The 21419-nt window shown below is 45.7% G+C and overlaps 2 protein-coding genes across 3 annotated transcripts in view; one reads left to right on the top strand and one right to left on the bottom strand.

Annotated features, from left to right (window-relative positions):
* TAF15 (TATA-box binding protein associated factor 15) overlaps window positions 1–1236 on the top strand; it is a 36465-nt gene extending 35229 nt beyond the window's left edge. For both annotated transcript variants that reach the window (XM_036268979.1, XM_036268978.1), the window contains one exon: window positions 906–1236. In XM_036268979.1, the coding sequence (XP_036124872.1) occupies window positions 906–945 (40 nt within the window). In that variant the 3' untranslated portion in view covers window positions 946–1236. The remainder of the gene's footprint in view (window positions 1–905) is intronic.
* A 5134-nt stretch (window positions 1237–6370) lies between these two features.
* Window positions 6371–19047, bottom strand: HEATR9 (HEAT repeat containing 9). The gene is made up of 15 exons (XM_036268478.1): window positions 18960–19047; window positions 17766–17815; window positions 17090–17271; window positions 16707–16833; window positions 16422–16478; window positions 16177–16233; window positions 15605–15662; window positions 15116–15246; window positions 10589–10771; window positions 10181–10273; window positions 9951–10070; window positions 7901–7974; window positions 7398–7449; window positions 6909–6995; window positions 6371–6667 (listed from the first exon to the last, which is right to left on the bottom strand). Exons 1-15 carry the CDS (start codon window positions 19045–19047, stop codon window positions 6371–6373), a joined length of 1656 nt encoding a protein of 551 aa, XP_036124371.1.
* Between the last annotated feature and the right edge of the window lie 2372 nt (window positions 19048–21419).

The following is a 21419-nucleotide window of genomic DNA, read 5'->3' as shown; positions in this document are numbered from 1 at the left end:
ACTGTGTGATTGTTAGCTATTAGTAATTATCATCTATTGAGTACTTCTTACCATGTGGCAAATCCTATCAAAGTGTCTGTATATACAGGGTGGGCAAAGGTAGATTTACAGTTGTGAGTATGCGAATCAGTTTATTTTTAAAAAATAGATATGTTTTTAATTAATTAAATTAATTAATTTTAATCCTCACCAGAGGATATGTTTCCACTGATCTTCAGAGAGAGAGGAACATTGATCAGCCGGTTGCCTCCTGTATGCACCCCAACAATGTGCAAACAGGGATTGAACCCACAGCCTAGGTATGTGCCCTGACTGGGAAGTGAACCTGCAACCCTTTGGTGTATGGGATGACGCTCCAGTCAACTGAGCCCACCCAGCCAGGGTTAAAGTTTATTATTTATTGTATTATTTTCCATTACTGTAAACCTGCTTTCTGCCCCACCCTGTATTTTAGTTCTAGTCCTCCTGTCAATCCCATAAAGTAGATGTACTTTCTATTTTACAGTTAGAAATGTTGAGGAACTTTTCCAAGGTCACACAGTAAGTGGCAGATCTAGAATTCTTACATGAAAGTGTTTGCTTGCTTATTCCATTGCTCTGTTCAGAGTGCTGGAATTGGCACAATCTCTGACCTGAAATACCACAGTGGTTTGGAGTCTTTATTCTAGGTGGAAAATTTTAAGGGAGTTGGTGATAGTAAAACTGCTTTTAGGAACTTCATGGATCTTAAAGCTGGTAAGACATTTACTACACACTACTAGGAGTAGAGAAATAAATCAGGCATAGTGCCATCCTTGCAGAAATTGTCAAGCTCGTGCCAGTCACTAGCACCCTGAAGAAGTGTTTGATGTTCCCCTTTGGTAGAAAATTAGAATTTAGCCTGGCTCTTTATTTTTCATTCCTAGAAACGACTACAGAAATGATCAGCGCAACCGACCATACTGATAACTGTTTTGAATGTTCCTTTTCCTCTGACATGATCCATAGTGAAATTGCCAGAGTTTTGCCTGCTGCTTTCCTCGTGGCCTCTTCTTGGGTAGTTAAATTAAGTGACATTTAGAATTTTATTTGTGTGGGAGGGCTGGGGCAGTTTTTCTTTTAGTAATGTCTGTTGAAATTTTCCCCTTTAGTTTCCAACTTTCTTCTTCCTAACCCTTGAAGCTAAGTGCGTTGTAAAATATTGCCAAAATGGAAAGTGTTTTGTAATACTGCAATAAAGGCTGCTTGTTTTGTGGATTTTTGTATGTTAGCGCATTGTTTTGTCACACCCAGATTCTAACCCAGAAGAATTAGGAAACGAATTCTACTTCATTAAATTAAAATGTTACTTTCAACAATATTTATTGAGCATCTACTCTGTTTAGAATAGTTTCTAAAGAATGACTGCACGTCAGAATCACGTGAGGAAGTTGTCAAAATTAGATTCTTAGGCCTCATCTCAGGTCTGTTGGATCAGATCTTGGTGGGGGTGTGGGAGGTAGGACTGGGAATCTTATGTCAAGCTTGCCAGGTGATTTTGATAGTTCTGGTTTACAATTTAGAACCGTTTATTTGGGACAGTATTCTAGGTATTGGGAATATGGAGGTCTAAGGGAGTAAGAATTCAGTAAGTTAGGGTTAAGATACCAGTGAACATGATGTGTTATTTGGTATTCATTTTTTTTTTTTTAATCCTCACCCGAGGACATTTTTCAATATTTTGTTCAGATAGAGTGGGAGGGAGAGAGAGAAAGAGAGAGAGAGAGAAACATCGACGTGAAAGGGACACATCGAGTGGTGGCCACCCACACAACCCAACCAGGGCCGGGGACAAACTGCAACCGAGATACGTGCCCTTAGCGGGAACCGAACCTGGGTCTCTCAGGACCGCAGGCCAATGCTCTAACCGCTGAGCCAAACCGGCCAGGACTATTTGGTATTCATTAAAAACTATTTCTTCTACCCTTACCAAGAGTCTAGGACAGGCCCTGTACCAGATGCTGGATATGTTGCCCATCAAGCAAACACAATTCTGTATACAGTCTGATAAGTGCTCCAATTAGAATAAATACAAGGTGCTTTTTTGTTGTTGTTGTTAATCCTCATGAGGATATTTTTTCCATTGATTTTTAGAGAAAGTGGAATGGAGGGGGAGAGAAACATCGATGTGAGAGACACATTGATTGGTTGCCTCCTGCATGACCCCGTCCAGGGCCAGGGATTGAACCTGTAGCTGAGGTATGTGCCCTTGACTGGGAATTGAACTTGCGACCCTTCGGTCCAAGGGCCAACACTGAGCCAAACCACCCAGGGCTAAAATCTATTTTTCATACAGTAGCCAAATGATACTGTAAGGATGTAAATCAGACCATATGTCATGCCTCTTTAAAATCCTTTCACTAGCCCTGGCCGATTTGGCTCAGCGGTTAGAGCATTGGCTCACGGACCAGAGAGTCCCGGGTTTGGTTCCCGCTAAGGCCATGTACCTCGGTTGCAGTTGTCCCCAGCCCCGTTTGGGGTTGTGTGGGCGACCACTCGATGTGCCTCTCTCACATCGATGTTTCTCTCTCTCTTTCCTCCTGCTCTACCTAATGATAAATGCAAAAAGAAGAAAAAAAATCCTTTCACTGACTTTTCTGTTGCACGTAGGCAATAGATTCCTTATCCTAGCTTACAAACCCTGTCAGATCTAGCTCGTCTCTCTCTCCAGCTTCATTATATACCATCCATACTTACCTTGCTTTAAGCACATTGGTCATAATTCTTGTTGGTACCAAATATGCTTCTGCTTCAGTATTTTGTATATGCTTTGTCTAGGATTCTTGTTCCTCAGAAAGTCATATAGCTAACTCCTTTGTACTACAATGTTGGGACAAATTCTTCCCTTCCTCCCAGGTCTCTCTGGCTTTTCTGTCTTAAAATACTGCCTCTTGCCCTGGCCGGTTTTGCTCAGTGGTTAGAGCATTGGCCTGCGGTCCAGAGAGACCCGGGTTCGGTTCCTGCTAAGGGCATGTACTTTCGTTGCAGTTCGTCCCTGGCCCTGGTTGGGTCATGCAGATGGCAGCCACTTGTTGTGTACCTTTCACGTTGATGTTTCTCTCTCTCCCTCCCGCTCTATCTGAACAAAAAAATGAAAAAATGTCCTTGGGTGAGAATAAAAAAAATAAAATACTGCCTCTCCCTAGTTACTCTCACATCACCTCTTGTAATGTCTTCACAGTACTTACTAGTATTTGAAATGATCTTTTTGTGGGTGTGAACTTCTTTCTCCTTGATTAGAATATGAGCTTCAGGAGAGTAGGGGATCTTGTCTGTTGTCCACTGTTCTACCGCAGTGCTTAGAACAGTATGAGGCACAGGTTAGGTACTCAGTGAATATTGACTAAATGAATGAATCTACTAGACAAAGATTTGAGAGTCATTAACATATCACTTATGAGAGTGCATATGATTAAAATAAGACTATAATAGTGTTTCTTCATCCTAGCTGTATACTAGAATTTTTTTTTAAGTAATTTTTCTTTATTGATTTTAGAGAGAGAGGAAGGAGAAGGAGAGAGAGAGAGAAACAGCAATGAGAGAGAACATCAATTGGTCGCTTTCTGCAGGCCTCCACTGGGGATCGGGCTCACAATCTGGGCATGTGCCCTGACTGGGAATCAAACCGGCAACCTTTTGGTGCATGGGTCAGTACTCAACCACTGAGCCATACCGGCTGGGCAAGAAAGAAACAATGATTTTTATGTGAAGGTACAGGACAGTAGTGACATTGAAAGGAATATAGGAAGATGAGCAACACCTGAGATTTCAGGAAAAGGCCAGTTCAAGAGAGCCAGATTTCAGTTACAGCACAGAGATGAATGAGAATGTTTGAGAAGACGTGGAAGGTGTCAATGCTATTTGTATTGACAGATCCCATTAGAAAGAGAGAAGGGGGGAATTATATTTAGGATGGTGTCCAGGATTCAGTCCCAACAGATTTTTTTTTATCCTCACCTGAGGACATTTTTCAGTTTTTTTTTTTTTCCAGATAGAGTGGGGGGGGGGGGGAGAAAGAAAGAAAGAAAGAAACATCAACGTGAAAGGGACACATCTAGTAGCTGTCTTCTGCACGACTTTAACCAGGGACCGGGAGGAATCGCAACCCAGGTTCGTGCCCTTGACTAGAATTGAACCCATGACTCATTGGTTCGTGGGTCGAGGCTTTAACTGCTGAGCAAAACTGGCCAGGGTCCAACTGATGGCTGAGAGGAGTGAGCATTTCAGGCCTTCAAGAGAATCTGGCCATAGCTGGTGGTATACCAGATGGTGAGTACTATGTCAATGCTGTCTTAATCTTCTGGTGAGGATTGGTGAAATTAGGATTGGGGTCTTACTGAGCAGAGACTGGTATCTGGCCAAATAATAAGACATTCTCTGGAGAGACCCAGAAATATGGAGGAGGATGGGTTGCAGCTCTGTGGGCAGTATTTTGCAGGGGTTGAGAATTAGTGTAGTTCATAAGGCCTTATTTATACCCACAGACTGTTAAGGTCCAGGGAAATTTGGGTTATGTTGCTTATTAGCCCAACACTGCAGAATAGGCAAGAGAGGAAGATCATTTTTCCTGTCTTTGGTCTTTGTGCCACACCATCAGAGGCAGTGTTGCTTATACTCTAGGGTAGTGAAATGACTTGGTTTTTCTTACAACTCTCTATCAGGCAAAACACAAATCTGGATGTGATAGGACAGGTGGGGAGATAAATCTGAATGACATACACCACACTGGATTCAGAATGACTATGGACCACTGTAGAATCTGGAGTATGGGGAAGTGGAAGGGAACATTTGTTTTTAAATATGTTTTTATTGATTTTTTTTTTTTTATCCTCACCTGAGGACATTTCCCCATTTTTTTGTTCAGATAGAGTGGGAGGGAGAAAGGGGAAGAGAAAGAGAGAGAAACATCGACGTGAAAGGGACACATCGAGTGGCTGCCACCCGCATGATCCAACCAGGGCCGGGGACAAACTACAACTGAGGTACATGGGCGGGAACCCAACCCGGGTCTCTTGGGACCACAGGCCAGATGCTCTAATCACCGAGCCAAACGGGCCAGGGCTGATTTTTTTTTTTTTTTTAAAGAGAGAGAGAGAGAGAGAGAAAGATCCACGTGAGAAACATCGATCAGCTGCCTCCTGCACATCCCCTACTGGGGACTGAGCCCGAAACCCGGGCATGTGCCCTGACTGGGAATTGAACCGGGACCTCTTAGTCCATGGGATGACACTCAAATCTACTGAGCCACACCGACTGGGCGGTAACATCTGTTTAACTTTGATCTTTCTTTGTTTGGTGGAAAAAACTTGATCTCCCATTAGATTACTCAAGTGAGATGAGGGCAGTAAATGAGAGTGGCAGAACATTTTTAACCTCTGGTTGTCACAGGCACCCATGACAGCACTGAAGAGAGGAAAAGGGAAAAGCTCACATTTGGGTGCTTACTGTGTAATGCCAGGCGCTGTTAGGCTTTGTATTATTAATCCTTACAGGAACTCTCTGAAGAAGTATACATTATTCTCTTCATTTTGTAGGTGAGGAATAGTCAGAAAGGTAAGTAACTTGTCCAGAATCAAAGATCAAGTGAATGTTAGACCCTAGATTTCAGACTATCTGATTCCAACGTCTGGGCTTTTTTTTCTTGATGGGTGAGAATATAGCTTGTAGGGATTGGTGTGGCAGGTACTGCTGGCAAAGGGAAACTAGCCTTCAGTAAACAAGGGAGAAACTAAAGCAGTTTGGGAGAATGAATAGGATCTGTCGGAGGGAATGGCCCTGAGCTAGGTAGAAAGTAGTTGTAGGAGAAGAGACAGCAGAGCGGGGTTGGTCTTGACGACAGCTCAGTTATCTCCTGACCACTGAGAGGGAAGTGGGCAAGTTTGTAAGAGGAAATGGACCAAGAGCCAAGCTTTCCAGGATTTTCTCCTATTTTCCCTTCAGCAGCATCCTCTGGGCAGAGGCACAACTCACTAGCTTTATCATTAAGTTCTGGGCATAGACAAGGGCTTGATTTAGGGAGGCAGGCTGGCCATCCAGAACAGCTTTGGTTCTGTCCTCTGTCTCCCTTCATGAAAAGGACATGTGCTGAGTGGAAGGAACACAACCCAGAGTGAGGAGACTTGTGTTTCAGTGCAGCCTCTGATGAAGGGAACAGTCGTGGTGAGTAGAGTCACACTCATTTATTTATTGAAGGTAAGTATAGGTCATTTTCTCGGGAGCCTGAGAAGCATCCTTAGGGAGTTGGGGGTTGGGCCCAAAGAACTGATCTATCTGGAGGTTTTGGCAAGGATCTGGAGCTGTTTCCTGATCCCGAGCCCAGGACCCTGTGGCCTGTGACTTGTATTTGAGTGGTTTAGAGAAATGGAGAGAGGACAGAGGTGAGGTAGCAGGCAGACCGTTTCTGGGCACTCAACTTTTTCTGTTGGTCTAATGTGGCACTGGCCTTTGCAACAAATAAGGGGTTCAGCTGTACAAGTCGAAAGTCTTGGATATTTAACTCTTCTAGGTTCTCATCATGGTTTTCCTTGAACCTTGTAGGCTCTGCCTTCTTGTTGGTCTTAGGTGCCTCACATACAAAGATAACCTTGTTTTTCAGTTTGCTTTGGATCCAGGGATCAATTGAGGCCAAAAGAATGAATGTTTCTTGTAGCTGCATTGAAATAAAGGCTCTGTGGCTGGCTCACTTCAGGTGAAGGCTGAGAGTGGACGGGGGTACCCATGTTGGGGAGCTTTGGTCATAGGCCACTATGGCCCCAAGGAATAAGGTCAAGGGGCAGTGTCTGAGGGCTTATTCCCCTCTCCTCCCTCCTGACAAACAGTAATTAGGCTGGATAGGAAAGGCTTGGAGGAAGGGCTGAGAAGAAGGGGAGAGGAGGGCAGAAATGCCTTACACTCTTCTTCACAGACAGGTTCTTTTCCGTGTCTAGCATGTCCAGGAGCAGGTGGAACACTTGTGGGCTGCGGATCCCCAGGACTCCCTGGCAGAGGCAGAAGGAGAGTGCCTAAGTAGCCAGCCCCAGGAAGATGCACCATCTATGTTCTTGTCCATTCTAGTCCCCTTGTAATGATCCTGTGGCCTGGAGAGTGGTAGATACGGCTTTCCAGGTGAGGTATGCCTTTCCTTGCCACTGCATTGGGTTCCAGTGCACATAGTTCACCAGGAAGAGTTAAGACAATTTCTGCAATATCTGAGCGACACCCCTCACACCCACCCATCTTCTGTCTCTTTTCCCACTGACCTCCAATTCTGGGAATTGAAAATAAGCAAGCAAACAACGTCCCCAAATTTTACAGCTCTTTTTTCCCCTCAGTAACTCTGCTCAGTTGCCTAGTGCCCCAGCCATAAATATATCTAGTCAAATAAGCAGAGCTGGCCTTACCAAAGAGATTACTGCTTCCTGGCGTGCAGTGGCTTTTGAGTTCATCAGTTGCCTGTGTAGAAGGGAGTGGGTGTATTGTGATTCAATTAAGGAGAAAGGGGAGGAAGGGCTGACTGTTTCTTATAATAGCCCAGAGTGAGTTGGGCATAAGGCTGATGAGTGATGCTAATTTCATTGTTTTCCCCTCCTTGGTTCTTGGGTCAGGAGAGGTCCTGGGAGGGGAAAGGCAGATACTAAGGAGGTGCTAAATGACGTCTGTCTGAACTTTATCTTTTACAAGTCCCATTCATGTCCTCATCTTAATTTGAGCTTTATAGCTACCCTGAGTGGTAGGTATAATCAGCCTCTTTTTACAGAAGTCCAGGGATCAAAGAGTGACTTGGCCAGGGGCACAGGCATGCGAGAGCTGAGAACTGGCAGCAGGTTCTCGGCTCTCTGTGACCCTCTGTCCTCTTCCCACAGCCTAGGATTGGCCCTGGCTGCTCCCAGTCCAAGCCACTCACTCCTCCACCAAGTTCATCATTGTAGGCTTCATCTTGAGTGCTTCCACGGTTTCAGCCACAGCCTGCCTCATAGCCTGAAGAGGGGTTAAGGTGGGACAACAGAGAGAGGGATGCAGGGGTGTACCCTTAACCTGTTAACTGAGCGGGACGTATAAATATGTCAAACGTTGCATACAGTAAAAAGGGAATTCCCAGGGAATTCCCCGGTTAACAGGTTAAGTGCTTCACAAACTTTTATTGAATGTTTGGTTTGTACTACATATACAGTGGTTCTTGCCTTAAGGAGCTCATGGTCTGGTTGGGGAAGCAGACAAGTGAGTAGGCAGTTGCATTACTGTGATAAGTGTTAACTAAACTATGTGTAGGTTGCACATAGGAGGGTCTCCTCAGTCTGGGTACCAGGAAAGTTTCCTGGAGGAGGTGATGCCTCAACTGAAACCTGAGGGTGAGTGGGAGTTAACCAGGTAGAGGGCTTGGGGAAGGTGATTTTCCAGGCAGGGAGGGAACATGTACAAAAACCTGGAGGCAAGAGAGAAAGCAGAGTGTTTAAAGAAAGGAAAATAGTTCAGTTTAGCGAGATGACCACACTGGGACTCTTCAAAATGGGGCACTCTGAGTAGTTACACTGGGACCCCAGGTATAAATCAGGATAGGGTTATCCTAAGCATAGTTGGTGTGTGGTTCTAGTGTTTGAGATGAAGCTAGAGATGTAAGCAGACTGGGTGGCGAAGGATAGTGTAAATCATTCTGAGGATGTTGGGGAGCTATTGGAAAGTTTTATTCGTAGGTGAGACACAACCTGATTTACATTTTAGAAAAATGTCCATTTCTTAAAAACATGTTTTTATTGACTTTATAGAGAGAGAGAAGCATTGATGTGAGAGAAACATCGATTGGCTGCCTCCTGCACGCCACCTACTGGGGATTGAGCCTGAAACCCAGGCATGTGCCCTGACCAGGAATCAATTTGGGACCTCTCAGTCCATGGGACAATGCTCAGTCTACTGAACCACACTAGCCGGGCCATAGAAAAATGTCTTCAGATAGAAGTTGTGTGGCTAGTTTTATAGTAAGCTGTTGTAAAAGCAAGAGAGCACAGGAGGGCAGATCTGATTCTGTTTGTGGTGATTTGGGAAAGCTTCCCAAAGGAGGTGGTGTTTGGCCTGGTCTTGAAGGAGTTATTGTATTTACACATTGTGTACCACATAGAAATCTCTAAGACATACACCAGGGACTGCACGTTTTTGGGCAAACTGCACATTAGGTTCTGAGCTGCACTCATTTGAACCAGCAGATATCCATTCCCTAGCTACTTCAAGAATATAGAACGGTGTGCTGTTTTTCGAACTTCAACCCTTAGGGTGAAGAGTCACAAATACAATAATCCATATTACGCTGAGTTTCAAAAACTGAAATAGCTAATGTAAGTGCAAACCCGAGTTAACTTGTGAGCGGTCCTTCACAAGATGTCGCGCGAAACACGAGAAAACTCGTGAGCGGTATGCAATATGTTAATAGGCAGAAGAAGAGAAGTTACTTACTATTCGGGGTTACAAGTTTTTCACCTTGCAGAGGGGGAGGGATGACTCAGGGCATTTTTTTTTTTAATCCTTACCCAAAGACATTTTTCCTTTTTTCTTTCTTTTTTTTTTTCTGTTCAGATAGAGTGGGAGGGAGAAAGAGGAAGAGAGAGAAACATCGACGTGAAAGGGACACATCGGGTGGCTGCCACCCGCACGACCCAACCAAGGCTGGGAACAAACTGCAACCGAGGTACGTGCCCTTAGTGGGAACCGAACCCAGGTCTCTTGGGACCGCAGGCTGATGCTCCGAGCCAAACCGGCCAGGGCTTACTCGGGGCATTTTAAGTGAAAGAACTGTCTAAGCAAAGGCAAGGTGGCATGAAAACATGGTCTGCATTAGGGGGACAGAGTGGGTTAGGGTGAATGTGATTCTTTGGAGGGGCAGGCAGTGAGATGAGAGCCAGGACAGGAGAGGTCTTCAGAGAAGGAAGACAAGACCTGGGTTTTGGACCTTTGGTCTCACTTACGAGGAAGGGTTCATTATACATCTTCCTCCTGAGCAGGTCAAATATGAGTCCCTCCAGTCCTTGTGCCTGGATCTGTTGTAGCCCAATAGTCTTGAGCATCTGGGTGGCTTCAAAGCGGTGCTGAGGGCAGGGGTGGGGGAAGCAAGAAGGATAGACTCCCTTTCTCATCCATCCCCCAACCCTGTCCTAGTGCTGGAGAAGGAAGGGTACCAAGCAGCCCTAGAACTCACCTCAAGGACACAAGAGTGGCACAGCTGGTCTAGGACGGCCCTGATGACCTCAGCTGAGTGTACATGCATCATCTTGACCAGCATCCTAAGTGCCTATGGGGGGCAGGCAGGGTGGGTGGGGTCCAAGAAGCATCTGGATGGCCAGGCCGAATTGAGGGCTGAGTCTGAAACTTGGCCTTTTGTAAGTGTGCACATACATAAATGAATACCCATGCAAATCAAATGTACACTTATGTCCACGTGACTGTATACCCATGCATATACACATCCACACACAGAGGACCCTGCAGTACTCCCTGCTGAAGCTTCTTTGGCCTGGGATGAGGATAACAGGGTCCAGACTTGATGGAAGTCAGCACTGGTCTCTTTTCTCCACACTACCCAGGGAGCCCGGCCTCCTGTCCTCACCTTCATCCTCTGGGTCATGGGCCTGTGGTACAGGCACTGCAGCAAGAACTCTCGGGCTGTGTTGCTGCAGGGCCTCAGGAAACCTAAGCACAGGGCTGCCTCCACGGCTGCTTCACTTGATGACTTCTGTATCAGCATCTGCAGCACAGACACCAGTGTCCCTTCATCCCCAACTTGAGTCCTCTGAGGAAGACAAGAGGTGAAATGGGCGGGGACTGTGCCTTCAGCCAGGCTTTGTTAAGAGGGCATTTGCTGCTTCCAGACCATTCTCTTCCCTAAATGAGTCTCATGTTACCAGATTATTTTATCCACTTCTTATGTTTGTCTCTTTGCTCCTAGGTCACATCCTCTCATTTCCCTATGACTTTATCTTATTAATGGATCAATGTTATTCTTTTTAACACTTCTGCTGTCTAATTCTTGGCATTTAAGAAATACATATGTCATCCGGCCGGTGTGGTTCAGTGGTTGAGTGTCGACACATGCACCAAGAGGTTGCCGGTTTGATTCCTGGCCAGGGCATGTGCCCAGGTTGTGGGCCTGATCCCCAGTGGGGGGCATGCGGGAGGCGGCCAGTTTATGTTCTCTCTCATCAATGTTTCTATTTCTCCCTTTTACTTCCTCTCTCTCTAAAATCAATAAAGGAAAAAAAAAAATGAAATATGCCTGTCATTTATCTGGCTCCTCTGCTCCCATAACCTTGCCTCTACTCTGTCAGTCACTGATTCCCACAGAGAGGCTTTACTATTATGACAACTTCTCCATGATCTCCATTTAATGGACCCCACTCTCTGACCATCACCTACCTTTTCAGCTCACCTCCTGATACCAGTTGTGGGACTCCACAGGACTAACCACCATTGAGTACCTTTTCACTGCTCCTCACCTTCATGCCTCTTTACCCAGTTTAACTTCCATGGTTTTGCTATAATTACTTCCCTGCCTCACTCAACTCCTTTACCCCCTTTCCGTTCATTGTATTCAACTCTCCACTTGCACTGTGTTTGCATCTTCTTGGAGAAAAACAGTCACAGTGACTGATACTGGTTTTTTTTAAAAAAGTATTTTACGTATTTATTTATATTTCATCTTCACTGGAGGATATTTAAAAAAAATTTTTTTTCTTTATTGATTTTAGAGAGAGAGAAACATCAGTGAGAGAGAACATCGACTGGCCGCCTCCTGCATGCCCCTCACTGGGGATTTTGCCCACAACCTGGACATGTGCCCTGACCAGAAATCAAACCGTGATATCTTGGTGCATGGGTCGATGCTCAACTACTGAGCCACAACTGCCAGGCTGGAGGATATTTTTTTTCATTTATTTGTTTAGAGAGAGTGGGAGGGAGAGGGGAAAAGGGAGAGAGACAGAGACAGAGACATAGATGCGAGAGAGACACATCGAGTGGTTGCCTCCTGTGCACATCCCAACCAGGGCCAGGGTTTGAACCTGCAACCCAGGTATGTGCCCTTGACTGGGAATCGAACCCACGACCCTTGGGTGTGTGGACTGATGCTCTAACCACTGAACCATGCTGGCCAGGGCTGATCTTGCTTTAAATGTATGAATACAAACCTCATGTAGATCCTTAATGCTGTCTACTAACCTTGTTGCATCTTTCCAGGCGGCTCTCTTTCCCACCTTCCCAATTCACACCCTTTCCCCTGGTACCTCTAACACTTTCTTCCTTCTCTCCCAGTTTTAGCTGATGACTTCGCTTCCTACTTTACTGAGCAAATAAAAGCAACTAGAACAGAAGTTCCATAGATACTACCACTTCTATCCAACTTTCAGCCTGCACCCATCTTCTTCTTTCCCACTTGTACTGTGGACTGTCATCTCTCTCAAGTCAGTTTCTCCACCTGTATGTCAGAACTCATCCCTTCTCACCTGCTCGAGAACATTGCATGCAACTCTTCCCACTCTCTTTAAAACGATCATTTTTCTAACTACTGGATTATTATCCCTCAGCCTAGAAACATATCATTTTTCTTTTCTTCTAGAATCCATCCCTGGTGCCAACTAGAACCATTTCCAGCAAAACTTTTGGAATGTGGACTGTTCTTGCTGTATAGAATTTCTTTCCTCCCTTTCTCTCTTAAACCCACTCCAGCCAGCGCCCCCCACTGCACCAAGATAGTTCTTGTTAAGATAATCGGTGATTCCCACATTGTTAAATCCATGTATCAATTCTTAGTCCTTATGCTCAATGAATTGTATCCTTTCCTTGATAGCTGTTCTTCACTTGATTTTCAGAATATCACACTCTTGGTTGTCTTTCTACTTATTGGCCACTTGTCACTATTTTACTGGTTCTTCCTCTTCTCTTAACATTGGGGTACCCTAAGGCTTGATTCTTGTTTATTTTTTTTTTGGTTTTGTTTTGTTTTGTTTTGAATTTCCCCTTAGGTTTATTTGGCATTGCTCTGCTTTTTTTCTGGCTTACACTGTTACTGTTGAGAAGTCTGTTGCTCTCTTTATTTTCGATCTTTTTTTCTCTTTTAATATTTTTTTTATTTTAAATTATTAATTTATTATTGTTACAGATGTTTCTTCTTTTCCCCCATTGACACCCTCCTCCCTCTCCCTCTTCACCCTGTCCCCAGCTTTGTTGTCCATGTCCAAGTTCATGCATACATGCATACAAGTTCTGTGGTTTATCTCCCCCGCACCCACTCTTCTGGGGATTGTCAGTCTGTACCCTACTTCCACATCTCTGGGGCTATCCTTTTCTTCAGACTGTTATGTTCATTATATTCCACAAACAAGTGAGATCATATGATACTTGTCTTTCTCTGTTTGGCTTGTTTCGCTTAAGGTAATACTTTCCAGGTCCCTCCATGTCATCTCAAAGGATAAGAGATCTTTCTTTCTTACAGCTGCATAGTACTCCATTGTGTATATGTACCACAGCTTTTTTATCCTTTAGTCTACTGATGGACATTTGGGCTGTTTCCAGATGATTCTTGGTTCTTTTCTTAAGTGATCTTACCAGTTGAATGACGTTAAATACTATCTATATGCTGACAACTCATAACTTTTTTGCTCTAGTTAGACTTCTTCTCTGAACTTCAAATTATATCTCCAGCTGTTTACTTGCTGTCTCCCTTGGATGTCCAGTAAATGTCTCAAACATAACTTGCCCCAAACGGGACTTCAGGTATTACCTCCAAACCTGTTCCACCTTCACCTTTCTCCATCTGAAGTGATGATGACTCCATCTTTTTATTTGCTAGGCCAGAACCTTGGCTTCATTCTTGCTTCACACTGTCTTATAGCTCACACCCAACTTGTCCATTTTACTTTTAAAATACGTCCAGAATTTAATAACTTCTTACCAACCCCACCTCAAACCGTGGTCCAAGTCACCACTATATCTCACCAGGATTGCCTCAGTAGCCCCAAATTTGGTCTTTCGGCTTCTTTTCTTGCCTCCCCACTCCCATCTTTTGCCAACACAGCAGTCAGAGTAAATCTTTTGAAATGTTAGGTCATGTCACTGCCTTCCTCAGATGGGTCCCTATTCCACTCAGAGTAAAAGCCCAAGTACTTGAAATTGCCCAGAAGGCCACATATGATCCAGTCTCCCGTTAACTTCTTTGATCTCACTTCATTTCCTATAGCTTTCTCTAGTCCTACTCTGCTCCAGCCACGCTGGCCTCCTTGCTGTTCCTTGATGATGCCAAACATGCTCCTAACTTAGGGTATTTGCATGGATTGGTCCTCCTGCTGGAATGCCATTTCTCATATCTGTAAAACTAACCTCCTCACCTTCATATCTTTGCTCAAGTGACACCTTCCAAATGAAGTCTTTCCTTTTTCCCATGTTTAAAATTGCAACCCCTCCCCTTCCCCGCTTGGCATTCCTGATCACCCTCATCCATCTACATAATTTTTTCATTGCACTTGCTACCTCTAACACATATTTATGTGTCTGCCCCCACTGGAAACAGGGACCTTTGTCTATTTGCTTCACTGATGTATCCCAAGGGCCTAGGAGAATGCCTGGCACACGACAGCTGTTTAATATATATTTGTTGAGTAAATAGATGAATGATGAATTCTATTTCATTGGGAGCAATGATGGGGTCAAAGTAAGAGGACCCTAAAAGGGAAAAATCTTCAGTAGTGTCAGTGGACTCTCTTGGGTCCCTGTCCCCTCTTGACAGAGGTTTTCCTTTAATAGGTTATTTTAGGGGTGGTGGTGATGGGTACCATGTAAAGAGCACAGGCATTAAATCAGGAACTTTGCAAACATTATCTCATTTAATCTTCTCAGGAGTGCTGTATGGTATCACTGTCTCCATTTTAGAGATGGACAAACTGTGGCCCTGAAAGCTGGCTTTTCAGAGGTTGTGTGACTGGTGAGTGGCCATGCCAGTGCTTCTACTGAGGGGACTCCACAGGACAAGGCCTTCCCCATCAAAATCAGGAGCTGGGTTACCTTCTCCCTGACCTGACCCCCAGCCAACACCTTCAGTTACCTTGTCCTGCCTTTCCCCAGTTACTGATCTTCTCCCAATCACCTTGTCTTTGGGGACAGCAGCCCAGGAGTTCAGAGCTATTCGTAGTCCCCTCAGAGTATCCATCCTTTGCTCCTCGTTTTGCCCCTTCAACTGCTTGGTGAGAGACTGGATCACCTCCTTATTGAGACAACCTAGACAGAGAGGGTCCTCAGGTCAGGGCAGAGTCTCAGGGGCTGCTTCTCTCTGCCAGGATCCATTTGACTCCACTGTGCCCTTAAGACGGAAGTTCCAAGTGCTAGGACCCAAGGTATTGCCCACCCTCCCAGGATACCAGAGCAACTGGCTGAGCAGGACTGCAACTCCAATCTCCCTTTTCACTTCACCTCCCTCTCTGCCCAACAGTACCTAGGAGAGTTCCCAGACGCTGCTAAATGCTAGGTTGGTGTGGGTTACACTTCCCTCCCTTTGTCCGTACACAAAGGGAAAGTGGCCACACTGCCTCCTGTCTCACCTTCCCCAACTCCCCACCCAGGGAGAGAATATACTCACCCAGGATGGCCAGGGTTCTATAGGCCTCATACTTAACTTTCTCTGGACCAGTTTGTGCCTGAATTTAAGAGGCAGGTAGTGGAAACATACTATAAGGTGATGGAATATCAGAGCTTTAAGAATTTCAGCTTAACTTCATTTTATAAGGGAGATGAGGGATGACTATTACTACCTATTCCTAGCACTGTAAGATTTAAGTGGGGTTATGGAGGAGGACTCATGCTCTCCATTGTAAATTGGCATATAAACACGAGGCATTGATTCAGTTAAGGCAGAGAAAGAAGAAAGTCCCAGTTCTCTCCTAGCTTTTCGGTTGAGTGTCTTTTCTTAGACAAAGGACCTTCAGATTTCGCCTTCCTGATCCTTTTAGAATCTAAAATTTAGATCAAGCTCCCCTTTAAAGAAGCCAAGGGCAGGAGGTGGCGTATGCTGCACACTGACTACCCTCTCCTCACTGGATCTGACCCATTGCCCTTGCACCCTTGCGAGCCTTGTCTGTGCCCACGTGCCCATGCTCTGTGCACCTGTGCCCTGCTCCCTCCTCTCTGGACCTTTGTGCAGCCCCGACTCACCACCTGCAGCAGTGCCTCTATGACAGACTTGTCACTGACGCCCAGGCACCCTAGAGCCTGCAGGAACGGGTAAAAAGGGAAGAGACTTTGGATACCATGCCAGGAGTTATCATTCTCTGTACACAGCTGGATTTTGTTCTTGGACCCCCCCCCCCCCACACACACACACCTCAAGTATTTTTCTCCTCTGCAGCTCAGCCAGCTCCTACCTGCCACCAAGCTCCTCCATCCTTGCCACTTCTCACCTGTGCCGCATAGAATTGCTCATCCTCTCTGGGAGATTGCAGGCTTTTTGTGAGTTCCTGCCCACCCAAAGGAGCCAGCGGAAAGGAGGAAAGGGACAAATGTAGTTGTAGAACTTTACACTGGAAGGAGCTCATCCAATCCAATCCAATCCAATCCAATCCCTTTCCCTCTCCGCCCTCCATTTTGCAGGCAGGGATTGAGGGCTGAGGGATGGTATGAGCCCAAGGTAAGGGTATCCACGGGAAGGGAGTCTCCCCCTCCTCCCTCCCACCATGGTCCCTGACCTTTAATCTTTGCCACTTCAGGGGGTCCCTAGTAGGGTGTAAAGGCTTGGATCTCTTCTGAGATTTTATAGTCAACTTGATCATGGGGAGTTGGAATTTTTGGATGGCAGTACCATCTTTGAGGTGCCTGTATGAGAAATTGCACAGGCAACCTTGGTCCCCTTGTTCCTTCCCTGGCCCCTGACTTCATAATTTCTCCTCTGTCCCCTGGTTGTCAGCTCAGCTCAGAGATGGGACCACAGGGAGACAGACGAGCCTTCTACCCCAGGATGCTCTCTGGGATCTGTAGGCTGACTTGCTCCGCACCCTGCCCCACCACACCCTTCCCTTCTTTTCTCTAGAAGGTGCGGATGGTGTGATGAACAGGGAGTGGTAAAGCACACCTGGAGTGATGTCTCGTTTTCTGCAACATCTTCTGGGCCTCGCGTTCATGTTGCTGATCATACAGGGTGTGCCAGTGCGTATAGAGCTCAGGCTTATTGGTGTAGCAGTAAGGGACCGACTTTGGCTTGCTCGGGTGCTGCCTCCAGCACTCTGGACTTGGGGGAAACTCTTCCTTTGGCATCTGCGGGGGAGGGGGCGTGAGTGGCAGAGCCGGCACAGATTTAGTAAACAGCAAGAAAATAACACGATGTTCAGTTAAACTTGGATTTCACATAATGAGTTTAATATTTGGGATACACACACACACAAACACACACACACATAAATAAATTGTTTTTCTGAAATTCAAATTTAAACTTAATTGGGCACCCTGTATTTTATGAGGATTCCTGTGTTAATTAATGGAAATGCCTCTTCTTTACGCACTGCCTGCATAGCCCAGGCCTTACAGATATCACCTTGAAGTAACTCTACAAAGGATGCTGGACATGGGTTTTTGGCCTGTGACAGAGGAGGTTTCTGTGGCTAAGGGAGAGAAAGCGACTTGTTTAAGAATTAGTGACAGCCCCAAGGGTGAGTGTTGGGGTTCTGTGAACTGGCCTTAATGGGAAGGGACAGTCTGCTGACCCTCCTATTCAACAAAGCTCTCAGGGTGGCAGAAGTTAGGGGTATTACCTGGTAGCAGGACAAAGGCAGGTAAACGGGTGCCCAGGCTTTTTTGAGTTCTGTGGTACCAATGAGACAGCGGTTACAAAGGTGGGTTAAAGAACCATCCATCCCGGCACTCCTTATTCAGCATTTAGCGAACATGAGTGCCAGGCACCAGGGAGGTGCAGAAGGCGTTTCTCCCGCCCTTAAGGGGCTCCTAGTTCTCTGACACCTTGCTGCTCAGAATGTGGTCTGTGGAACAGCAGGATTGCCATAGCCTGGGAGTTTCTCAGAAATGCAGGTTCTCAGGCTCCACCCCAGGCCTCCCAAATCAAGATCTTCGCTTTAACACGATTTCTATGTACTGTGAGGTTTGGGAAACTCTGGTCTAGCAGAGTGGTTGTCAACCTTGGCTGCGTATTGGAATTATTCGAGGGAACTTGTGACATCCTGGGCCTTACATAAGGCAAACTGAATTAGAACAGATTCTCTGAGGAAAGGCCTAGGTAGTTGAGAAAGCTCCCCAGAGGATTCTATGTGCAGCTAATGGTGAAAACCACTGGTCAGTGGTTCTCAAACTGGAGTGTGCCTTAGAATCACCTGGAGAGCTTGTTAGAACAGATTTCTGGGACATCCCCAGAGTACTGATTTAGTAGCTCTGGTGTTGGGTCTGAAAATTTGTATTTCTAACAAGATGCTGATGCTACTGGTCCTGGGACCACACTTTGAGAGCCACTGCACTAGCTGGTGGGACAGAATTGTTTATTAGTGATTAACCAAGGGAAACAACTGTGAAGACAGATGAAGGCACATGTGGTACCCATGAGGGGCCCTTAACCTGACTGGGAGGGTCAGGGAAGGTTTCCAAGAGATTACACAAGCTGAGTCTTCAGTCCAAGTAGGGGTTAGCCAGATAGATAAGGGGAAGGAGCATTAGGCATGGGAACAACTTATACAAAGGCTAGGAGGTGTGCGAGTTAGGTAGAGAGCCAGGGTACAGGAGTGGGAGCAAGATGCTGGGGAAACACAAGATGTCCCACCTGAGAGGACCATGGAACTTACCTTGAGGGCTGTGGGGAGCCATCAAAGTGTCCATGGGCTTGCCCCGACCCCTGTCATGAATTTGTTGAACTCATCCAGACCCCTTCCTGGGAGGGAAGCCTGGGAGCTCTCCTTTTCAGGCCCTTGCCCTGATTCTGTTCCTCTCCATTCCAACCTCACCTTTGTTCCGGTCTGGATACTCCAGCCATGGGTACTTGAACATTGACCTGCAGATCTCAAAGATATCAATTGATTTTTCGTAGGCCATCCTTTTATTCTTCTGGTGGGGCCAGAGAGATCTTGGACAGGGTGGTGGTGGTGGTGGTGGTGGTGGTAGGATACAGGGCCTTTGGGGGAGTGGGAACACAGCTCAGGGAGACCTGTGTTCTGCTGCACAAGAGGAACTAGTGATGCGTCTGGGCTTCTGGAGATAGAAGCTTCCAAATGCTGAGCAACCAGGTCTCCTAGTAAACAGAATACTCTAGTTCCATTCTTTCTATTTTAAAATTTTGATTTATTGAGTCTGGCTGGTGTGGCTTAGTGGTTGAGTGTCGACCTATGCACCAGCAGGTCACCGGTTCTATTCCCAATCAGGACACATGCCTAGGTTGTGGGCCCGACCCCCAGTGGGGGGCATGCAGGAGACGGCCAGTCGATGTTCTCTTTCATCGATGTTTCTCTCTCTCCTTCTCACTTCCTCTCTCTAAAATCAGTAAAAGAAAAAAAATTATTTATTTTTTAGAGAGAGAAAGAGAGAAAAGGGGAGAGAGAATAACGATTTGCTGTTCCACTTATTCATGCATTCATCGCTTGACTGTTTATATGCCCTGACAGGGATCAAACCTGCAACTCTGGCATATAGGGAAGACTCCAACCAAGTGAGCTACCTGACCAGGACTCCAGTTCCATTCTTGAGCCCCAGCCCTGGCATCTACTGGCTTGTGGATTGAGCTAGTTATTTCCCCTCTGGGGATTTGTGTTTCCTCATCTGACAAATGGCAAAGTCATACCTGTCTAGCTAACTAGAGGGGCTGTGGTGAGGCGCAGATTCAAAGAGAAGTCAAAGCATTTGGTGAAGTGTGCAGCTCACGTAAGCCTGCATTAGGAGCAGGGGTTGTCCTTAGGATTGGTCCTCAGGGAAATGGCAGAGATGGGAAAGCCCCTCTTATATGCACACCTCCCTCCTTGGCAGCAAGAGACTGAACTAACTGTGTGGGAAGGCCATTCATACCCCCTACTTTGCATATGCTGTTCCCTCTACCTGTCAGGCCTTTCATTTTCTTTCCACCTGTTGAACAATTTTTCAGATCTTTCGAACTCTATTTAAATGCTATCTCTTAAGTCTCTTTTCTCCCTCAGGCACCCTGCCTCACCCCCTTCAGGTATAATCCCCCTACTCCACAATATGACCACAACCTGTAAGTGTTCATCATATGTTTTATCTGTTCATAGGTCCCTCCATCTTTCTGATTGGACTGTGAGCTGCCAAAAAGTAAAGATTGTGTCTAGTAGGTCATTCACCTCTCTATTCTGCTCCCACCCATACCCCCTAGTGACTAGCACAGTGCCTGGCACACAGCAGGCAGCTCACGGTAGCAAGAGAACACAGACCACCAAGCCATCAGACTTGACCTCACTAGTCAGCTGACATCGTGTGCCATGGTGTGTTGCACTGAGAAGGACGGCATCACTACTCTGGTATTCCCGCCAGAAATGTTTACCCTGAGTTTATTTATTTTTATATTTTTATTGATTTTTAGAAAGAGAGGAAGGGAGAGAGAGATAGAAACATCAATATGAGAGAGACACATTGCTTGGCTGCCTCCTGCATGCCCCCTACTGGGTATCAAGGTTGCAACCCTTGCATGTGCCCTGACTGGGAATCAAACCCGGACCTCTCAGTCCATGGGGTGGTGCTCAAGCCACTGAGCCACACTGGCTGGGCTACCTTGAGTTTAATTAGTAGGAAACAATCAGGCAAATTCAAATGAAATTGCCACAAAAATCTGATCTGAACTCCTAAAAATACCAATTTTCTTAAAGACAAAGTCTGTTAAAGGACACTGAAAAGACATGACAGCTAAATTCAATATGTGTATATAATTGTATCCTGGATTTTAAAAATAGCTATAAAAGACATTGAGACAGTTGTGGGGATTTGGTTATGACCTGTGTTTTAGCAAATAATATTGTGTCAATGTTAAGTTTTCTTTTTCTTTTTTAATTTTTCCCCTCTTATTGAAATTTTAGAGAGAGAAGAAGTGAGAGGGAGAGAGAGATAGAAACATTGATGAGACAGAACATCAACTGGCCACCTCCTGCATGTCCCCCAATGGGGATTGGGCCCACAACCTGGGCATGTGCCCTGACTGGGAATCGAACCAGTGACCTCTTGGTGCCTGGGTCGACACTCAAGCACCGAGCCACACTGGCTGAACAGTGTTAAGTTTTCTGAGTGTGAAATGTGCACTGAAACTTTTAGGGGTGAAGTGATATCACATCTGCAACCTACTCTCAAATTTGGAAAATGTATTATACAGCCATCACACACACACACACACACATAGAGATAAAGCAGATACAGTGAATGTTAATATTTGAATCTAGGTGAAGGGTATATGGATGTATTCTTACACATTT

This window comes from Molossus molossus, unplaced genomic scaffold (assembly GCF_014108415.1).
Source record: "Molossus molossus isolate mMolMol1 unplaced genomic scaffold, mMolMol1.p scaffold_m16_p_19, whole genome shotgun sequence".
Classification (NCBI taxonomy): Eukaryota; Metazoa; Chordata; class Mammalia; order Chiroptera; family Molossidae; genus Molossus; species Molossus molossus.
Note: the sequence above shows the minus strand (reverse complement) of the source record. Positions and strands in the feature narration are given on the sequence as shown.